At 42.2% G+C, this 20,103-nt stretch overlaps 2 protein-coding genes across 5 annotated transcripts in view; one reads left to right on the top strand and one right to left on the bottom strand.

Annotated features, from left to right (window-relative positions):
* Positions 1 to 6,619: 6,619 nt before the first annotated feature.
* On the bottom strand, positions 6,620 to 19,247 carry LOC148184557 (uncharacterized). Of its 3 annotated transcripts, none has more exons than XR_015772195.1 (7): positions 19,142 to 19,247; positions 18,502 to 18,731; positions 17,071 to 17,194; positions 16,126 to 16,332; positions 13,965 to 14,106; positions 10,134 to 10,345; positions 6,620 to 9,373 (listed from the first exon to the last, which is right to left on the bottom strand). XR_015772195.1 is itself a non-coding variant. In XM_088053292.1 (6 exons), the coding sequence occupies exons 1-4, from the start codon at positions 18,750 to 18,752 to the stop codon at positions 14,077 to 14,079; spliced, it is 357 nt and encodes a 118-aa protein (XP_087909418.1). In that variant the 5' UTR covers positions 18,753 to 18,929; the 3' UTR covers positions 6,620 to 9,373; positions 10,134 to 10,345; positions 13,965 to 14,076. The 3 variants fall into 3 exon arrangements, 1 of the variants encoding a protein (XP_087909418.1); XR_015772196.1 differs by having other exon boundaries at positions 10,183 to 10,345; XM_088053292.1 differs by lacking the exons at positions 16,126 to 16,332; positions 19,142 to 19,247 and having other exon boundaries at positions 18,459 to 18,560; positions 18,652 to 18,929.
* Positions 19,248 to 19,568: 321 nt separating this feature from the next.
* The window catches only part of XPO1 (exportin 1), a 35,187-nt gene continuing 34,652 nt past the window's right edge, over positions 19,569 to 20,103 (top strand). Inside the window, exon 1 of one of the 2 annotated variants that reach the window (XM_014254671.2) lies at positions 19,569 to 19,702. The gene's annotated coding sequence lies outside the window, so the exon portion shown is untranslated. The remainder of the gene's footprint in view (positions 19,703 to 20,103) is intronic. The other variant, XM_014254670.2, reaches the window with a different exon arrangement.

Genomic DNA, 20,103 nt, shown 5'->3' with positions numbered 1-20,103 from the left:
TTCTGTTCTAAGAGCACATTTTCACCACTGATAGTAATTTTTATTTTATACCAGTATAATCAAATCACCTTTCCTCCCAAAGGAAATTTTCCTTATTTTTTAACCTCATGACTAAATGATAGAAGGCATTAAGAGTCATTCCAGTTGGCTCTTCATATCCTTCTGCAGTATCTTATCTTGTCTCCACCATGATGTCCTCTGAAGACTAAAAATCCTGAGTGCTGACTAATCTAGGTCAGCAACTGGTGGCTGTTACTTCTTTTTTAGTCTCAGCAGGATGAAAGCCTGCTAAGAGCCCCAAATCCTTCTGTAGGTGATTTTATGGCAATGGTGGACCTCGGGGCCCTGCTGCTGGAATTAAACAGAACCTGCCAGTTCCTGTCACAAAGAAATATTTACTATCACATTGTCTTGAAATCAACTCACCTGTGTTGGGAACAAAAGCAAGACAACTGTGCTCTGCATGGACACAAGCCCATAAAGTGTGGGATTTGTATGAAAACCTTACAGGTATAGGTACACATGGCATTTGGAAGTTGTGGGACTTGTGCCAGTTCTACCCATGTGTCCTGGAGTGACTTTAGGATCAAAATGCAGAGGAACAGAAAAGATATTTGGAATTTAGGAGAAACAAAGTTATTAGTGAAAAGCACTCCCCATTTGTATAAATTTCTTTTAAAAGACTGCTTTTAATTCATTGGGATACAGTAGGATCTGAACTAAAAATTGTTTGTATAAACCTGCAAATATTAGATCATCCACAGCCATTTTCTCCTGATTCCTAGAGGCTGCAGACGAAGTGTGTTCAGTATATCAAAGAAGGTAAAAGTTTGCTTCAATCCTAAGCATCAGATTCCAGCTTGCCCAGAGTAAAAGTGTGCTCTTTTCTTCCAGCAATACTAAGTAGGTTAGATTTGAATTCCAGTCTACAATACTTCCCACTGGAGTGACTCTAACCCAAATTCACAGCCTTTTACAGATGACAGAGTGTAAGAGTAGTAACAAAAGTCATTAAAAAGGGAATAAGAAGGAATATAAATATCATGTGCTTCTTCTGGTTTAAACAATCAAATTGTGAGATGTGCCAGAGTCTTATGGGAATCATTTTCAGCCTTGCTCCTGATAGGAGCTGGGGACGTGGAGCTGCAGCAGTTTTTCCCCTCTAAGCCTGTCAGACACAACTTGATATCTTTCTATCAACAACATAAAAAAAACCAACCTCGCAGCAAATTCCAGCAGACTTTGAAGGGAAAATAACTAAAGAAAAATTAGCAGCTACACACAGGAACAAGAATGTTGGAACCCAGCTGACTTCAAACAAATTACATGGACAATTATATGCTTCACTTGCATGAGTCACTGCTCTGATCATAGTAGCTCTACTGTTGCAATAATTAACTATTTTTCCCCCCATAAAAATTCATGTTAACTGTGCACTTACTACAGTTCACTTGCCCAAGCGTAGCAATTAGTCACAAAAAAAGCAAAGATGATTGTTTGGGGCATTTACCTGCAAGAGAAGAAAAAATTGAAATATTAAAAAGATGCATATTTTAATACCTTTCTATAGCATTGTATTTAATTCACCTGTTCATACTTGGCTAAAATTCTACTTTTCTGAAAGCAGAACTGTTTGCTTAAATTTATATTTGCACTTTGAAGTGAAATATAAAATCAAACTAATTTCCTGTATAGATTTTTGTACCTGTACTTGTAGCAGATAACATGTTTTAATACATACATATGCATTTAGATAATTCCAAATTAAAGAATTTTAATATCCCACCCATCCAATTTCTTAAAGGATATACAATTAGGTCACTAGCTACATGTATCAAAACCAGCACAAAAATACATTATACAGCTACTTATACAGTGTTTTTAACAAAAAAATCTAAAAGCCCTTTGCAAATGAGGAAAATACCTCCCTTCTGGACAGGGTAAACTGTGTTTCACTTGAAGCAGGCCAAGAGAATCCTCATTTCTAGGCCAGGTATCTCTCCTGCAGGCTACACTTCATCTGGGAATGAGTTCTTCAGTGTGTAAGCAAGTGAAATATCTGGACCCTTGAACATGATACAGAGATACATAATTTTCTATACTGGAAAGGGCTTGGATTTTTTTGGTGGTTTGGTTTTTTTATTTTGTTTTGGGTATTTCTGCTAGTAATTTCTTGGATTTTCTCCCTTTACATAGAAGAAACATAACTAGAGGGTTGCTGGAGCATTTTTGGATCCACTCTTTATGCCCCTGGGAGATATAGAAGTAAAAACCAGCAAAGAAAGAACAAATACTTACAATCACAATGTACACCAAATATATTAAACACACCAGTGATAACACTGATGGTAGTGAAACAACCAAGAATTGAGTGTGACATCTGAGCCTTATAAAAACCCCAGAAAATACAATAGCCTATTATGAGGCTGTAGGATACAAAGAGGTTTCAGCTAAAAGGCCTTATTTAACCCCGCACTGAGTTAGGCTGGAGTCTCCCATCCCAGCAGCTTTGCAACTCCAGGCTTAACAAGGGAACCAACACCAGAGAAAACCCATGAGGGAGAAAGTGTTTGAGGAAGTTACATTTAATTATAAGTGATCATGACATATATTGTAATTAGGAGTTATTATAGAAAGAGTAACAGGTCTCGACAAACCACATTCACAGTGCACCCTACCAGCTTGAACTGCTCCACTCCGTTAAAACATGACTGACTTATCTGTAAAACAAAATGTTTTCAGAGTCTATAAAAACAGGGATAAAGTTCTAGGGCACGGTTGGGAAGGCAGGGGTTAGAAAAGGGTTAATGCCTGAGTTAATTAGCACGTGTTTAACATCAGTTAGCACTTAAAGGGATAAAATAATAAACATCATTCTGGTTATTTACAGCGAGTTTCCTTCTTTTCCCACACTGCCCGCTTGAGTCCGTCACAACTCCGGCTCCGGGCTGATCCGCAGCTCCCAGCGGCACCAGTAGATGGCACAAAGCATTTGTTTCACTGCATCCATCAGCGGAGTCCTTGTCATACCTCAGAGGGACAGAATCACCCGGCAGCTTCAAGAGAGTGCTGTGATACATTCCTCCAATGTAAGAGTTATAAGCTTTTAATCAATAGTCTGTTCTAAAAAATATAAATCTATATTTCTTAATATATAGAGATATCTATTAATATAGAAAAATGCATATTATATAATAATATATATCTTAAAATATATATAGCACTGAACAAAAATTATATTATATCCACATAGGTACATTGCATACCTTCACAGGTAAAAGTGAATATAGATGAGGGGAAACACCAGACATCAATTAACTACAGCAGTTGCTAAAATATCCTGTGCCTTAAAATAAGAAAATAAATTAAAAGTGTAGAACTAATACAAATCAGGTTCAATTCACCAAAAAAAAAAGTAACTATATATTTTAGAACTAGATAAAGATTTAAAATAAACAGTAAATAATAAAACCTGTCAAAAACTTCAAGAAAACTTGACAAGGATAAAAAAGAAGACTAAATATCTGTCTAAAGCAAAAAAAAATAATATTTTATGATCAATCATACACTACCATCTATGAAATCCATATGACTTCTGAAGACTAGGAAAAATAGACACTAAAATGAGATTTATTATTTCAAAAAAGAACATACACACTCCTGGAGCAGTTGCTTTGCTGTTACAAACACGTTGAAAACCCCCAGTTCCTGGAAAGAGGAAAAAGGGAATTACACTGAAATAGAGGGCTGGGGAAGCAGTTCATGTTCTGTAAAGCACACCACTTGCTCTTGTGCGGTTTTGACAAAATTCCTGGAATACTACAGCAAGAGGAATCAGGCTGCCTGACTCCATTTTTGAAGTTGCAAATATAACCTATAGCTACCTAATTATAGGATTTAATGATACTTAATTCTGTATTTTCAGAGAAATATTATGACATCATGTCATTTTACGGGGCAAACCACTTAGCTTAATAGCTGCTATTCACTGCAGAAGCACACATTAAAAGCTATGCAATCATATGGTAAATTATGTTCATATCTCTTGGTCAAATTACAGCTTAATAACATGAGAAAAACTGTAAATAATGTGAAGCTTCATGGTTTAATTATTTTTTACTAGAAAGTCATGTACCAAAAAATTATGAAAAATAAAGAAACAGCCAGGTCTAATAGGGTGGAATATACAAGCAAGAATGTTTTTCTGTGTTAAGCCAGGAGCTCCTGGACCAAAATGTTCCTAGGAAGAACATCTTATTTTTTTTCCTCCAATCCAGGACAACTCCAGGCAGGCAAAGCACCAGGCAGTGCTTGCCTCTCCCTCTCCCACCCCTCAGGAGACCCAGTGATTGTGCAGATCACCTCAACAGATTGATCTGAAAGGCAAATTTGGTTTGGGCAGGTTTATTCTCTGCTGACCCAACCCAGGCTGTGCCACACGCTCAGATGTGATGCAAGGGGAGAGCAGGGAATATTCAGCCAGCAGTGTAAGAACTGTTCCACACCAAACCCTGCTTATCCCAGATTAAGGTGTAAGGCCCAACTGATTAAATTTACAACAATTTAGTCTGGAACATTTGACAAGACAAGGTTTGGATGGCAACAGTTTTACAGATAAACTCAGAAATAACAGACCTGCCCCACCACTGTAAAGAAATCATACTAGCACAGCCACATGACTTCATGAAATTTAGTGCCACATTCCCAAAGCAATGCTGTGACAACCTCATTTTGCAGGGTAAATACCCCAGTTTTATTGCTGCTCTGGACAGCTGGGCTGTTTGCCTCAATTCCTGAGCAGCTCAGATATCCATAAGGGTATCTAGGGGAAGGTGTCCCTGCCCAGGGCAAGGGGTTGGAATGAGATGGGCTTTAAAGCCCCTACCAACCCAACCCATTCTGGGATTCTGTCTGGGAGTAACAAGTTGAAAAACGTCTCTTGTGATTGTTGGCCATGTTTGCTGCTAGAGAAGTGAGATCCTAGAGAATCTGGTGGTGGCAAATACCGGTTACATCCTTTGTACTCAAAGCTTCACCATGTACATCATCTTAAAACTCACCATGGAAGACTCATGGAATGGAATTGCTCCTGCTCTGAAGGGCTGGTTTGCTGAAGAAGGCAATGATAGCAGCCTTCACAGTTCTGATCAACCCACAAAGGGCTGAGGAGGGAATCAGAGATAAAGTGAACAGGAAGGCAAATATCTGTCTGTCTCCAGGACACGTGAATTCCTTCCTGCCTGAAGCTCTGTGCTGCCTCTCCACCTAACTCACAATTTCTCTGTAGCACACTTCTGCTGAAATGAGCCACACTGAGAATACCTAGTAGTAGGGCTGTTTATAGAAACCCACCTCCATTTGATTTATATTAGAGAATGATCATAGAAAAAGCTTAATTGGCAGCCTGGGGGGAAAAAAAATAAAAAGTAGTAAGAGGGATTAGTCATGTCTGTAACCAAGATGGAGCAGCATTGATAGTCCTCCATGGTGGAACCAGGCAACAGTCACTGTGCTTGCCCTGGAGATAAGAGAAATGTGTTTCCAGACTCGACAAACCGCCACTGCTCCTCTCCAAAGCAGCAGGAGGGTCACAGGGCTGAGGTTTTGCTTCTAACCAGGCATCCTGTCAGTGGGGATTTCCTGAGGGGGGCACAAAGCAGAGCACAAACTAAACCAGACAAACTGGGCATCTTCAGGAGTCAAGGGAAGTGGTAGCAGTGGACATTTCTCTGATGGCTACACCAAGAGTATCTTTGTACCTCATGAAGATGTCCATACAAACACAGAAATGGATTGGAGCATGGATAACCTGAAAGCACTTGGAGCATAGGAACACTTTGGCTAGGCCTGCACTGAGACTATAAACCCAAATTTATATGACACACTTGGAAGTTTGTGGACCAGGATCCTAATGCTGCTGACAGAGCAGTGAATTGTAAAACATCAACATCCCTAACACCTTGCTTCAAAGTGCAAGTTCGAATTTTGCATCAGGAGTCAATCTAAGGACAGATTTGCAATAGGTGAATCTCCATAAACCAGATTTTTTTTTTTTTTTTGCTTTTCTAACCCCCCCAAGGAAGCAATTGGGAAAAAACTGAATTTGAACAAAACTCAAATCCTGTTGTCAAAAGAAGAAGGAACATGCTGGATCTGAAATAGGCCAAAAAGACATCCTCAGCAGGAGACAGGAGGAGGATTAACAAGTGAAATTGCTATTTGACAGTGAGTGTTGCTGAGATGGAAAGCACAAAGGACTGGCTGACAAAAATAATTATTAGATTCACAAGTGTTTTAGATGCAAGATGATGGAGCTGATGATTTACTCAGCTCAGCAGTAAAATACTCTTGTTGTTGGCCGTTTAATTGCAAACCTGGCTGAACAGATCCCCCCCCAGATCACAGAAATGTCATACATTAAGATTTAGAGGTAAGTCATTTAGCTACTATCTTCCCAAAACTTCAGTAAAATTCTCTTTATTAGCAAAAGAAAAACTAACTACATCACAAAAGGAAGTCAGTTTAAAAACAAAAGCTATTCCAGGTCTCTGAGAAGATTTAGGGGTTCCTTCTCCCAATGCTGGGAGACAGAAATAGGCATATTGAATTTGCAGATTGGTCAAGTTCCAAAAATTTTCCAAGGTCCTTAAAATTTTATTTTTTGAAGACACAAAAGACACAGCCTTTATTGCTGCTGAAATTAGCTTCCCTGGGTCACAGACTACTATTCAAAGAGTGATTACAAACTAAAGAGCTTTTCTACAGTCAAAGAAGGGAAATAAATGCCATACTTAGAGTATTTTAGCAGCTCTTGCAACTGAGAATTTATTGTCTCAGAACAATGAAAATAAATGCAAAATAACTTAATTGATAAATGCTGGCTACAATCTGCAGAGGAAAAACAAGCACCCCAAAAGCAGAATAAAACCTATTTCTTTGGAGCCTTGCCAGCTTCTCCCTGAAACACACTGATCTTGGATGCCTTCCAAGGCCACCATCTCACCTGTTGTTGCAGTGGTCCTGTAGCAAACATGTTTGACTTCACAGTTTCGGGTCAAAAATACTTCTGCATTGAGCATAAGCAAGTCAGAGTTCAGGGACTTCTCAGCACTCACTTTGTGGGGATGTTGTGAGACTTTTTTCCTACGTTATTTTCTGACTTGGTAAATTTTCTGGGGAGGGGTGTCATCAGTCTTTGATTCTGAGTGTGCACTGTGCCTTCAACTACCTAAAACTTGTACCTTCAATCACAGTAAAAAAAATATAAATACAAATTATAGCTCAGAGGTAGAAACTCTCTTCTTTTCCTCTTGTGGGTAGCAATTGCAAGGCTACAATTAACCTCAATTAATAGGAAGGGTAAACTTTCTACAAAGAATGTGCTGTTCAGGTGTTCTCAGCGAGAGCACTTGGCACTGCTTCATCTGTCTGTAACAGGGAGATCTGCTGGGGTGAAAATTAAAGTGGCTAAAGTTTAATCCAAGTGCAAAGCATGTTTTTTTTCCCCCTATAGAAAAAGCAATCCTGCTAATAAAAGCTATCTGGAGAAGTTCAGAGTCTGTTTGGATCCTGAGTGCATCACTTCCCTGAAGAGCCTCCCCTGAGACCCCCATCCCATGCTCTGGCCACTGACACATTTCAGGTCAGGCTGAATTCCTTGGTTCTTCCCTGAGGTCTGTGCTCAGTCCTGTCCCTGCTGTGCCTGACTAGAGTGGACTCCCTGGATTCCTGACCTCCAGCCTGCCTCATCACCACACATTTGTGTCATTTCTGACACAGTCATCACATTTCTGCTGATCACTGGGCTGCACCCAGAACTTGTGAGTGCCACCAACCCTGCCCAGCTACTGAAAAAGTAATTTTCTGCAACCCTTACCTTCAGCAGCAGTGTAGCAATTAGGCTCTTTTGCCTTGCTCTCACCATACCTTCCTCCTATTAGAGAAAGAAATATTCAAAAGTGCCAACTCCCACTCCATCTACAGGATTGGTGGAACTGACAGAAAAAGATTGAGGTCACTAGAAATAAAAAGTTGGGGAAAATGACTAAATCCTGTACAGAACTGTCTCCTTCATGGTTTCTACTGTATTAAGATTACCATTTTCATTGTTTCCCTCACATGCCTTGAGATACATTTTATATTCTATATCCAAAAGCTATTTCCTATTGGCTTTCTCAGTGTTACAGTTGTAGCAATTATGGAAAAAAACAGCAATCCATGCATGCTGTTTATATGGGTTATATATCTATCCCACAGATCAACAATACATACCTTTAGTTTAATCTTTAAGCCATCAAGCCAGCCTGCTAATTACTTACATATACTAATGAACTTTTAAACAGTGCTGCCCAAATTAGAATATGCTAGACCATGCATTGTAGAAAAAAACAAATTACACCCCTTGAACTCAAAGGTTTTGAGTCCATAATTTTAGATTTTTATAATTTGAAATCTCCCTGTGCATCTGAAGTGACTTTATGCGTATTTGAATGTAATTTGGCTTTTTAGCTGTATACTTTTGAGGGGGGTTCATACTGCCTTGTACTTCAATTGGCTCAGTGTGAAGGAAGGAGAGCAAACACCACATCACTACCTGAGATCAGGTGGCCTTTGGCTTGGGAATGACCTCACCTAATCTAAAATGGAAGGTACAGCAGAAGGTCTGAGTAAGAGGGACTGAAAAGATAAAAAACTTTAAAAGCAGGAGGACACGTTTCATTGTCTTATTTTCCCCTCAATTTTTTTTGTATTCTCAAAATCCAGAAACATACATGTCCTGCACCTTCCGTCCCACTTAATCCTAGCTCCATACCCATCCCTACTGGAAACAATGTTTTCTACATGCACAGTGCTCCATATCCAGATTAAAACTAATCACATTTGTCAGGTGAGATTTCAGTGCTGGCTTAAAGCATATGTGAAACTACGGCCTCGTTAATCAGCAAATTTTATCTAATTACCAGAAGCCACAAGGGATGACCCCACTGCTGTAACATTTCACAGCTCCCATTCCCAAACTTGATGGGTTGTGTTGTCCCCTTCCATCAGGCTTGTGACCCAAATACCAGTGCACATGAACAAATTCCCATCCCCCTGGAGACCCAGTTTGTATCTGCAATGGGCTCCAGCTCACAAATTACTGCTGTTCTGCAGAGTGAGCTTTAAACAGAAACTTCTGGTTTGGCAGTCCTGGCCTTACGTGCACCTCATTCCACCGGGGTCAGGAGGCAGAGGGAAGTGTAGGATCAGGATGGGAAGATGCAAAAAAATCCAGGCCCATCTTGCAGTGCTGTTCCTTGGTCCCCACTATAGGCAGCACAGCTGAGGAGATGCCTTTGTTTCCCATTTAGAAAATCTGTTCCATTGAGGATTTCTGAAAACAGAACCATTTCATTCCAGCTAAACTCCATAGCTTGGTTTGTGCTCCTCTGACAAGCCATTAATCTATCTCACACACACAAGGAACCATATAGGAGAGGAAAAGCCTTGCTTCTGGACTACTTGGGAGAAAACACAGGCCCTTATCACCCACCCAGCAGAGGAGGGCTGACAATGGCACATTTTCTTCTAGAACAATCTACTGCGGCCATTTCTCCCCGCCAAGAAAACAACTGAACTATTCTGAAAGGTTAGAGATTGGACTACTTTTTTAAAGGAAGAATAGAATTTAGTCTTCCTGCTATTTTCCGTGAGAAAATCTCCATGTTTGCCCCAGAGTTCCCCTTTTGTGTCTAGTCTAGACTACCATAATAGATCTGACAATTGCTTTTATTGCATAACTTTGGGACACAGACTCAGAATTTGGTTATTAGAAAAATTCTGCTTTGAATAAGATAGGACAATGTGTGGCTTTTAAAAAACAAACCATGAATGCCTCTTTTGTTGGTTTGCTTTCAAACTTGATTCCTCCGTCCAGAAAAAAAAGCAAAAGCCATTAGATATATTTTAGATTGTGCCAAACAGTAACACCCATAGGAAGATTTATTTTTCCTACACTTCTTCCTGTGCATAAGGACATAGTGGGATTCTTGATGCAGAGAAAAATAGGATTTGACCTTAAATTGCTGTCCCAAATGATAGTAAAGTGATAATCCCATACCAACACTAGATAAAACTCATGATCACCAACTCACCAAGTTAATCTATTAAATCATCAGGGCTGGACATTCTGCAGTCACTCACAGCTAAAAACTCTGAAGTACTTGTATTATCCTTTGTCATTACTTGTTCCTCCAGGCTGGATACAATCCATACTTCTCCAAGGAGTGTGGTGCAGTAAATCTCTGTAAAGCAGTTTTGTTGCACTCATGGCTACGATACTCCACTATTTACTGAAGAAATTCCCCTGCACAGAAGACACAGACAGCCTTACAAGACATTAAAAATGCAGCTGATTTAGATGTGGTTTCTGCTAAGTACCTTTAGATTAAGCTATTTTTGGTGCTATTCTGACTTCCTCCATAGTTTAACCTTCCAGATTACTTCTCTGTTCTGCTTTACACTTGGAAGGGATGGAAAAACTTGTTAGTGGTGTTAAATGGAACAGAGATTCCTGCTAATGGATTATTGATCATACTTGAGTGATCTTTAGAGTAGCACAAGCAGAATGCCTTTCTTCCCTCTGTATAAGGATCTAATATTAAAAATATTAGTGTTACATGCTGATTATTTTCATGAGGGAAAGCATTAAGCACAAAGCATATCTCTGTTGTAAGAGGAGGTGGCATCTCTATTTAACCAAAGATTTTACAAGGTATTTCAAACTCAGAGAACCCCTTCACCAAAACAAAACAAACAAACAAAAAATCAGTATAAAAGTTACCCATTCCTCAGCCATAACCATTAGCACGTTTGGCTGAAACACATCACAAAGTCATTTGCTACCTCCCCACAATACCAATTTTAAACAGAGCAAGAATGAAAGACTTGGCAGATGAAAAGTGCAATTTTATTTCAGGTACACTGTCCTAGAAACTTTTTTCTGCTTTATGGATTGTATCTAACAGGCATCTTGAAACCAACCCATAGTCCTTTTCCATCTACAATCCAGGACATACTAGATAGATTTGGGTTTAAGGCTAATTTGCTATTAGGTGACACCTAACTAAATCATAACTTTTCTTTCCTACAGCTGGAGTCAAATGCCAATATTTTAGTTTTACTTTTTATAAAGTCAGTTTTCAGAAATAACTGATAGTAACTTATAATAACTGGACAACAGGCTGGTCAAAAAGTTATATATAAATATAGATCTTCATCTAAGATCCTGCCAGGGTTAAAATCACCAAACTGGAGACCCTATGAATAAATATCCCCTGTTTTCAACTAAGTTTGCAATGAGGTTAGAATGGTTAAAGGCACCCCAGGTTTGCATCTGCACAGTGCTGTCACACTGTGCTAATCCAGCCTTTCACTCTGGCCCAGACAGCTCCCTGGAACACTCACAGCACAACACATGCTTCTAATTACCCATTTTCTCTGTGCAGGCAGCTCTCAAGACCTGCATTTCCCAAATCACTGAAGTCTAATTCCCCAGGAAGAAAACACATGCAGCATCTTTGCTGCAGTCCTGGAAGGAAAGAGGGAATGACAAAAGGCCTCTCTACCCCCACAGACAAACTGGTTACCTACACCAGCATCTTTCACATTTTGGGAAGTAACTTGGAGGTATTTGGACCCAATCCTACCTTGCAGGAAGAAGTGAAGTTGGCTTTTGCCATGGGAGGTGTTGCTGACCTGCCCCTCAGGACTCTGGTGACCTCTGTGACACAAGGAATGCGTGGCAGCTTCTGGGGCAGGCCTGTTGTTTTCAGCCTGTGATGCCAAGTTTCTCGTTCTACCCCACCTACAGAATTGCTTATTGCTACCTGAACACAGAGCTTGCAGGGATGCTCCCTTAAATTCTCCAAAGGATGTTCACTGGGGAAAAAAGATTCTAAGGATAGAAATACTTTTTTTTTTAAGTTCTATTTTTTTAGTTCTAATTTTCCCTTCACAGTGGAAAAGACCAGCCACAAAGGAACGTGATCAAAGACTAAGTTTAGTCACAGGTATGACAGAAGAGAGCAGCAGTTTAAAAATACAGCTTGCCAAAGGCTGAACAATAACTTATGGACTGAAATAGAGAAATGAGTGAAAAAACAGGTAAAGCTTAAACAGAAAAAACCCAATATGTAAAATCAAGTTCACTGTGAAAACATGAAAAGATAATAACCAAGAATCCTAAGGAATTGGAAGATGATTGTGTACATATTACATACATTCAAAAAACTACAAGCTCATCTTCAAAAAGCTTGGAAAGCGTGTGAGAGCTTTTCCTTCAGCACAGTGTTATTTGCCCAAAACTGAAAGCTACATTTTCCTCCAAATTGTTTCTTAGTATCACCTCTCCAAGAAAAACCTAGTGATTTGGTTTCTACTCCTTCCATCCTTCTACCTTTCTTTTCCCAACATAAAGAGATGTTTCTGATTTCCAAAAGAAGCGAACTAAAGGAGCTTGTTTCTGATTTATAGCCCTATGTTCATCACTTGCGGAATACACTTTCATTTCAAGGCTGTTCACTGTAGAACTGGGAAGGGATAGCCAAGTTGTACATATGACAGCATGGAAGGTAAAGGCAATGCATTAAAAACACCTGGAACTGCTGAGGCACACTTTGGAATTTAGGCTCAGTTATAAAGCTCAGATAAATCAATTATAAAACAGTCTCACTTGGAGCCATAACCTTTATTTTATCCTGATGCATTTATGAATTTGGCAGCCACTAACGCCACCGATTACCATGGAAGTGACACCTACCACCCTCACATTAATACCCTGGCATTCATCTCCTGTGATCCACAGTCCCAGCTACAGAAGGGTGCAAGAGGCTGACTGTTATTCCAGAAAGGGCAATACTGTGGATACAAAGTGGGTTTTTTTCCAGTGTAAATCAATGGCTGAAAGTTATCACATGCCTAACTAAAATGTAAAGAGGACAGGGCTTCACCAATCTTGTAAATATCAAGAATTTACTAAAGACAAAACAAATCATCTTTAGCAGAGCTATTCCTCAATTGCCATCTGGAGCTATTTTACTTGTTAGAGAGAGAAGATTATTGCCTCAAAAGCTGAAAGATCAAGTATTGCCCCAAATCAAGTCGTTATCACAATGAAGTTAGCAGTTCCATTTTAAGTACAAAGTGGACCAAAGTACCAGACAATTGACCAGAGACAATTGTTAGATTTAACACTGTGTAAAGTTTATTGGGGAGAATCAATAGTCTCTGCCAATGGCATTTGGAGCACTGACACTATGGAATATTTTAGCTCAGATTCCTGAATTTTACAGTTTGATTGATATTTTGGAACACAAATCCTACTAGCTTTCCTTAAAAAAGCCAAACCCTTAAGGTCCTTTAAAAGTTGCAATGGGTTAGACCAAAAAATAAAGCTAAGAAATGGTATGAAAAGCAGGTATTTAAAAAAACCAAAACAACACAAAAAAGAAAAAAAACCCCAACACTTCCAGAACTAATGAATGTTTCAGAGGTGACCAGATCTGGTTTAACAAAAGGGTGACAGCTTGGGGTTTGCCTCCTTGCAAGATTTTATTAACATAACTTTATGGCAGTCCCTGTGTCAGCAGAACAGCTCTGCTGGGACACACAGCAGACTTCACACCATCTTCCTGACTGAGTCACAGCATCACAGAAAATGGTTCACAGCTGCAGATTCTAGAATTGTTCCTAGAGCTGAGCCTAACAGAATTTGTGCCAAGTTTATTACAGTTAAACATTTCTTGAAGAACACCTGATTTCTCTTAAGTTATGAGCATTACTTTAACTATACAGTGCAAAAGGAATATTCATATCTCACTGTGCTCACTTGTTTACATAGAGACCCACATTAAAGACGTTTTTCAGTAAGGATTTTGTAAACTCACTTATTTGAACTTTATTAGAGGGAGGGGGAAATTTCTTACCTTTGCCTTCTGACCTCATTTCAGCATCTACACAATTCACATGAATATGGCAAGAAAGGTTTGGCCAACAGAAGAATCCAGTTATCAATGAGACACCAAAAAAATGAGTTCTTTAAAAGACTGCAGATGGAGAATTTGTTCCCTGTAATACAAAAGGTTTTTTCAAACTGTTTTTTTCCAGTTCCTTCTTAGAATCTGTTTTTCATTGATTTGTACATACAATGAAAAGTTATTTTACAGTTTGAAGCTTAATGCCTAAACCTTTCTGAGAGCTATTTTAATTATCTCAAAACATTCATCAACTGATTAACAGATCATCACTTCAGGAAGTTTATTGATGAATATATCCCTACCTGGCTTTTCCTCAGTCATGTTTTACACATTTCATACCTTTATTCTCTCAAATGATAATCACCAGTTGTCTCTGAAATTGTGCCCATCTGTTTAAAACACATTGATAATGAGATACCTAGGTTCAGTTAAAATATTCTGGGTGCTCTTGAAATTACTTTAGGCCACTACCCTGCTGCTGTTCCAAGCAATGCCCACAGCTACTCCCTGATTATGTTGTCCTTTCCTTTGCCCTGTCACCAAGCAAAGGAATATTTAATTAGCTCTCCACTTTCTCCCTCAGCTCTATTTTCCAAGTTTTCCCTTGGACTGAACTTTACACACCACCCCCCCAGCCCCCTCCAAGGACACATCAGTTTTTATTTCTTCTCTCCACTCAGTTACATTCAATTTCCCGTTTCCAAGATTTTTAGATTATGTTGTATTATTTCTTCCTATTTGTGTTTGTAACACCTGGCTTATGATAGTCTGCAAATGCTGTTAATATTCTTCTTACATCCAGCCTCTCAGAAATCATTGATCTGTGTCATTCATCAAAACAGGCAGTTGCTTTCTTCCACGTAAGAATAAATGAAATTAAATGCAAAACTTGTTTGGCCAAAGACACGGTAAAGGTGGAGTCAAACAAAAGTAATTAAAGGATAAAAAAAGTACATTAGAAGCTCTTCCAAAGAAAAAATAAAACAATTAAGAATGGCAGCAGATGCTCAGTGAGAAGAGGGATGCTCAGGCAGGATTAGTTCTGCCATTTCTAGAATGACATGAAGCAAGAGTGGAAGGACAGAACAAATTCTCTACATTCCTTTCATTAGCCAAATATATTTCCTGGTCCTATCACATCAATAATCCCAGAACGAAGTGGGACAGCTGCAGGAGAAAGTGGAAACTACAAGGAATCATTCCCTGCTTTGAGAAGAAAGCTCTGGCCCTGGACACAGTGTGGTAAAATGAAAACTCTGCAGTCAGGACACGCCCCCCCATAAAGACATGGATGGGGAAAGGACCTTTCCTGAAGGATGAGGTAGAGGCTGGAGCTGTTTACAATGACACTCGACATTAGCAGATTGTTTCAGTTGTGTGTTGCCCAGACATCCTTGAAAATTTACAGCTGGCAATTTCCTGTGAATGCCTCATTCCTTTCACTTCAGCCTCACTCAACACCTGCCTTCTCTTTGCCTTATTTTCCCAGCTCTATTTTATTCTCTTCCCTGGTCTTTCCATTTACAAGTCCTACTTCATCAGTCAAGAAATTATGACACCAACTTGATATTTTTCTCTTATTGGTATGCCTCGTCCCTCTATCAGAACCTCAGCTTTCCCAGATGCACAAGCCCTAATGCTGGCAACACCACCCAAGAAAATCATTCTGGTTCTGAAAAACCAAATTGACTGAGCTATAGGAGATGATCTGCTAAGGAAAATTTTACAGGAAGAATATCCAAAAGCAAACAAAAATCCTTTAAAGAGTAAAAAAAACTGCATAAAAGGTAAAAGGAAGATCTCTCTAATTTTGGGATGAAAGTTAATAAGTACTGCTTGCCTATCCACATAGCTTTTATTTTGTGACGCTCTCAGACCTTGCTGGCACAGCCCATCACCCCCAAATAGTGTGTGCAGGGATTAAAAAAGCATTCAAAATGCATTAACTCCCGCAAATTGTGGGGCCCTTGTGACGAACAAATAGACCAGAAAAACTTAGTTACTTAATTCTGCCCATACCCACTCCCTGCTTTGGTTTGTGCTGCTGGGTCTACCCTCACCCATTATTTTTTGCCAGGCTGAAGAAGCCCAGCTCCCTCAGTCCCTTCACCTTAAAGACAGGCTCTGTTGGACTTGCACAGGGTTCTCCACATCTTTCTTGTGGTGGTGGACCAAAAGCCAGGCACGGTGTGCCAGGTGCAGCTGCTGAGTGACCAGCAGAGAAAAATAATCACTTCACTTGATGTCCTGGTTATGCTCCTTTTGATCCAGCCTAGTGTGCAGTTAGCTTTTATCACTACCAGGCCACACTGCTGACCTGAAACCCAAGCAAATTTTTCTATTGATTCCAGCAAGGCCGAAATACCAGACTGAACATCTAATAAAGGAGCCATCAGACAGGGAACAGTGGCAACAAAACAGCAAGCACAAGCTTACTACAACTCCTGACAGCATGTGTGGGAGAAAAGCTGTAATCAGATACACCCACCCTGCTAAAACAGCTGCATTTTACTGACTGAGTTGCCAGTTTCTCAATTTCTGAACCAGCCTCCACCTGGCTCCTAACAGAAGGGAGATGGGAAGAGTTTGGTTTTCCCAGCTTGCAGAAAGATAGGAAGGCTATTTCTAGAAAAAAATTAATGTGTTGTTTGAGATAACAGCGATGAGGCAGGAACTCTCCCCTACCCAAGCACAGGATTTAGCAAACAAACTGGCAGAGCCAACCCCTGCTGTGTTTGTTACTCCTGCAATTTATTAAAACCACATTGCAATCTGGGGCATTACCAACACCTGATGAAATTGTGAAGCTGCATCGACTCCCAGAATAATTAACATCAATTTAACAAACTAATTTAAAGGTTTAAACATTTGCCTCTTACATACATACACAAAGAAAATAGAAGTGAACCCTCTGCACAAGCAGGAGTTAAAAGAATCTGACTTTTTGGTCTCTTACATCAGTTTGTTTTGAACACCAGAGCTAGCTAGAACATCAAAACACACATAGGAACTGTTTATTCTAAGTGCTGGAATTACAGCCCTGCTTTTAACTCACCAACAGCTTGCTGTGCCCGTGCATTCTACTGGAATCACTTTCAAATTCAATCCCAGCAGCTCCAGTGCTATCTTCAATTACAGTCACTTCGCAAAGGCCAACCCACCAGAGCAAGACAAACAAGCTGAATTAAACAAAGCACTGTTACCACCCTGACACAGATGTTAACAGGATGCAGTTCCTTTTAGGCGTGATAAAATATAAAAGAGACCATTCACATTCCAGCTCTTCAAGCCTTAAATGCTGCAGAAATTTTTCCAAGAAACTTGACTGAGGAATTAAGCGCAGTAATACATCACATTAAGCCAGTATTACATCACACAGGATCTGATCTGGCACCACACCTGCCTGCATCCTCTGAGATTCTGCCCAAAACACAAATGTGTCATTGAATACAAGATTTCTCCAGTTGTCCCAGAAAGAAAATAAAGAAACTACATAACACACACCCACAAAATGAAGATTGAGGGACTGCAATCCCCACTGCACACCTAGAATTGGTCAGGCAATTAGAACAGTGTAAGTATGCGTAATTGTATTTATTTATTCAAGCATATTGTGGTTTTCATTGCACTGGCAATTTTTTGGGGGTGACTACAGATGCCCAACTTTAAACTGTTGTGCCCTACAGAAAGTATGGATTTAAAAAAACCCATGGAGGAAATACAGGTTTTGAGCCCCATCCAGCAGCTATATGGCTGAACACACACTATCTGTGAAGTTAGAAAGCCAACAAAGGCTTCAAAAAGCTAGTTAAGTGTCCTTCTTATGACTTACTATAGTAACAGCACAGCACCTGCCTGCTAGATACAAACTTCACACCAGTGGTAATTTAGCCACTACTCCAGAGCAGTCTACACACCACAAAACACTACTTTTTTTCCTTTTAAAACTCTACAAAAGTGCTTAAGCGTCCCTCCCATACCCCCAGCAGCAGCACAGGTGAACACCACCTCAATAAAGCTATAGTTTCCTTGGAAGCCACCCAGAGGGCGTTCCACAAATTGAAAGTATCACTTCCATAACAAGTTTCACTGACCATTGCAATGCCATCCCAAAAACAAAGTAACTGCTTCAACTGAAGTGATGAAAATGAAAGTTTGTTCCTAGAAGGTACTTAAATACTTCCTAATAGTAGCCTCCTCATACAAGCGAGTCCCGAGTTTCTATAACCAGGGCTTTTCCAAGTACGGAGGTAAGACTGAAAAATATGCATATGTAGGTAGAGAGAACATTCACTGGTAGGAGCTTTTCCACGTGAAAGTTGGCAAGCACGTTCTCTGCTCCTCCAGGCAGCGATGAGATGAACAACCATAGCCTGCTGAGTTTGTGCCACCACAGAAAAACCCCAAGAATCATCCCTGTTCCCATCCAATTACCTAACACACCTCACGCAGCTCGACATTCGGATAAATCTAAAGCCAGCCTTGCCTGAAGCACACTTTGGAGGGCGGCTGCAGGAAGCTGGACACCCCATGGACAGAGGCATCCTACAGGAGGGGACGCACACCTCACTCGCAATCTGCACAGGCTCCGGTGGAGAGCACGGGACTGCTGGGGTAAGGGACGGCAAGCACCCACCGGGGGCTGGTGCTCCTGCTGCTCACAGGGCCCACTGTACACCGGAGATATTCTACTCCACTTCTCCCAGAGACAGAGACCTGTGGGGCAGCGCCCGCCATTGCCACACAGTCCCCACACAGAGGGGGCCCCCATCTCGTCGCTGCACGCCCTCAGAAACAGCGCCTCAGCACGAACGGGATGGTGCTCGAACCCCTTCCCCTCACGGACCAGCGACCCGAATCGTTTTCCCCAAACTCCATCCCCTCACGGGCCAATTCCACGAACCTACTCCCCTCCTGGGCCAGCACCGCTGAGTCCCTCCACCTCAGTGAGGGGAGCCCCACGAACCCCTTCACTCAAACCCCTTTAGCTCACTAAGGAAAGACCCCCGAGTCCCTTCACCTCATTGAACAGAGCCCTCCCCCAAACCCTTCTCCTCACACGGATCAAGCTCTCTCCCGAGCCCCTTCCCCTCACGGGGCCGCCCGCCCCGCTCCCGCCATTGCACCTCAGGCACGCGCCCGGGGGCGCCCAACGGCCGCGCCTTTCCCGCCCCCTCCCGCCGCAGCCCCGAAAGCCGCGCTCAGGCGCGCGCGTCACGCCGCCACGGCAGCCGGCCAATGAGAGCGCGGCCAGGCCCGCGCCCGCGCTTTGCGAACATGGAGGCGGGGCCTCTCTGAGTGACAGCGCGGCTCGGCCTATCGAAGAGCAGCAGCCCCCCCCTTAGAGCGCTAAGCGCTGCTGGAGAGGGGGCGGGTCCCTTTGCTCACCCCCCCCGCAGCCGCTCCCTCCCCCCGCCCATCCGAGGCGCGCATCGGATTGACAGGTCCTCCGACCAACCAGCGTGGCGGCCGCCGTCGCGGCGGCACATCCCGGGGCCAATGGGAGCGGCGGATGGGCGGAGCCTCCGAGGTTTCCAAACGCTCCGCGGCGCCATGGGCTGAAAACTAAACCGAGATGGAATCTCCCAGTCTGAACCGGTTTGAGCCGGTTCCGAGCCTGTGGCATTAGGAGGGGGAGACGCGCCGCGCTCAGTCCCCGTCGCCGCCGCCGCGTGTGTGACCTGCTCGTAGGGGACCCGCAGCTGAGGGGGCGAAGTTTAGTGCGAGCCGCGGGGGGGGGCGGCGGGAATGGGGGCGAACTGAGCGCCGGGCGGGGAGGGCGGCAGCCGCAGGGGCAGCGAGAGCCGGCGGGGCCGGGCCTGGGCGGCGCGGGAGGCGCAGCCGGGTAGACCCCCCTCACCAGCGAGGCCGGAGCGCCGCGCCGGCCGCTTTCCCGGGGCGGAGGGGAAGGCGCGGAGCCGAGCGCGGAGCCCCGGGGGCCGCTGCGGGCGCCTGGTGCAGCCAGGCCGGGCACGCTGCGCGGGGAGGAGTGGCGCCACTAACCCCGACCCACCACCGAGGAGGGAGCGCTCGCCTTCCCCCCACCTCCTGCCGTGGTGGTTTTTTTTCCCTCCTTCCGTGCTGTGGT

The sequence above is a fragment of the Pseudopodoces humilis genome, chromosome 3 (assembly GCF_049639895.1).
Source record: "Pseudopodoces humilis isolate 2021_Gansu_Grassland_sample_001 chromosome 3, ASM4963989v1, whole genome shotgun sequence".
Lineage (NCBI taxonomy): Eukaryota > Metazoa > Chordata > Aves > Passeriformes > Paridae > Pseudopodoces > Pseudopodoces humilis.
The sequence above is the reverse complement of the archived record's forward strand: the minus strand, read 5'-3'. Positions and strand labels throughout refer to the sequence as shown.

Bases quoted from the DNA above. Each gene is read 5' to 3' on its own strand.
- LOC148184557 (XM_088053292.1), bottom strand. From the start codon at position 18,752: ATGGCGGGCGCTGCCCCACAGGTCTCTGTCTCTGGGAGAAGTGGAGTA. The intron at 17,195-18,458 runs GTGTGTTAGGTA...TGTTTAATTCAG, and splicing joins CGAATGTCGAGCTGCGTGAG to CTTGTTTGTCTTGCTCTGGT. The intron at 14,107-17,070 runs GTGAGTTAAAAG...TTTGTATTACAG, and splicing joins ACGGGCACAGCAAGCTGTTG to GGAACAAATTCTCCATCTGC.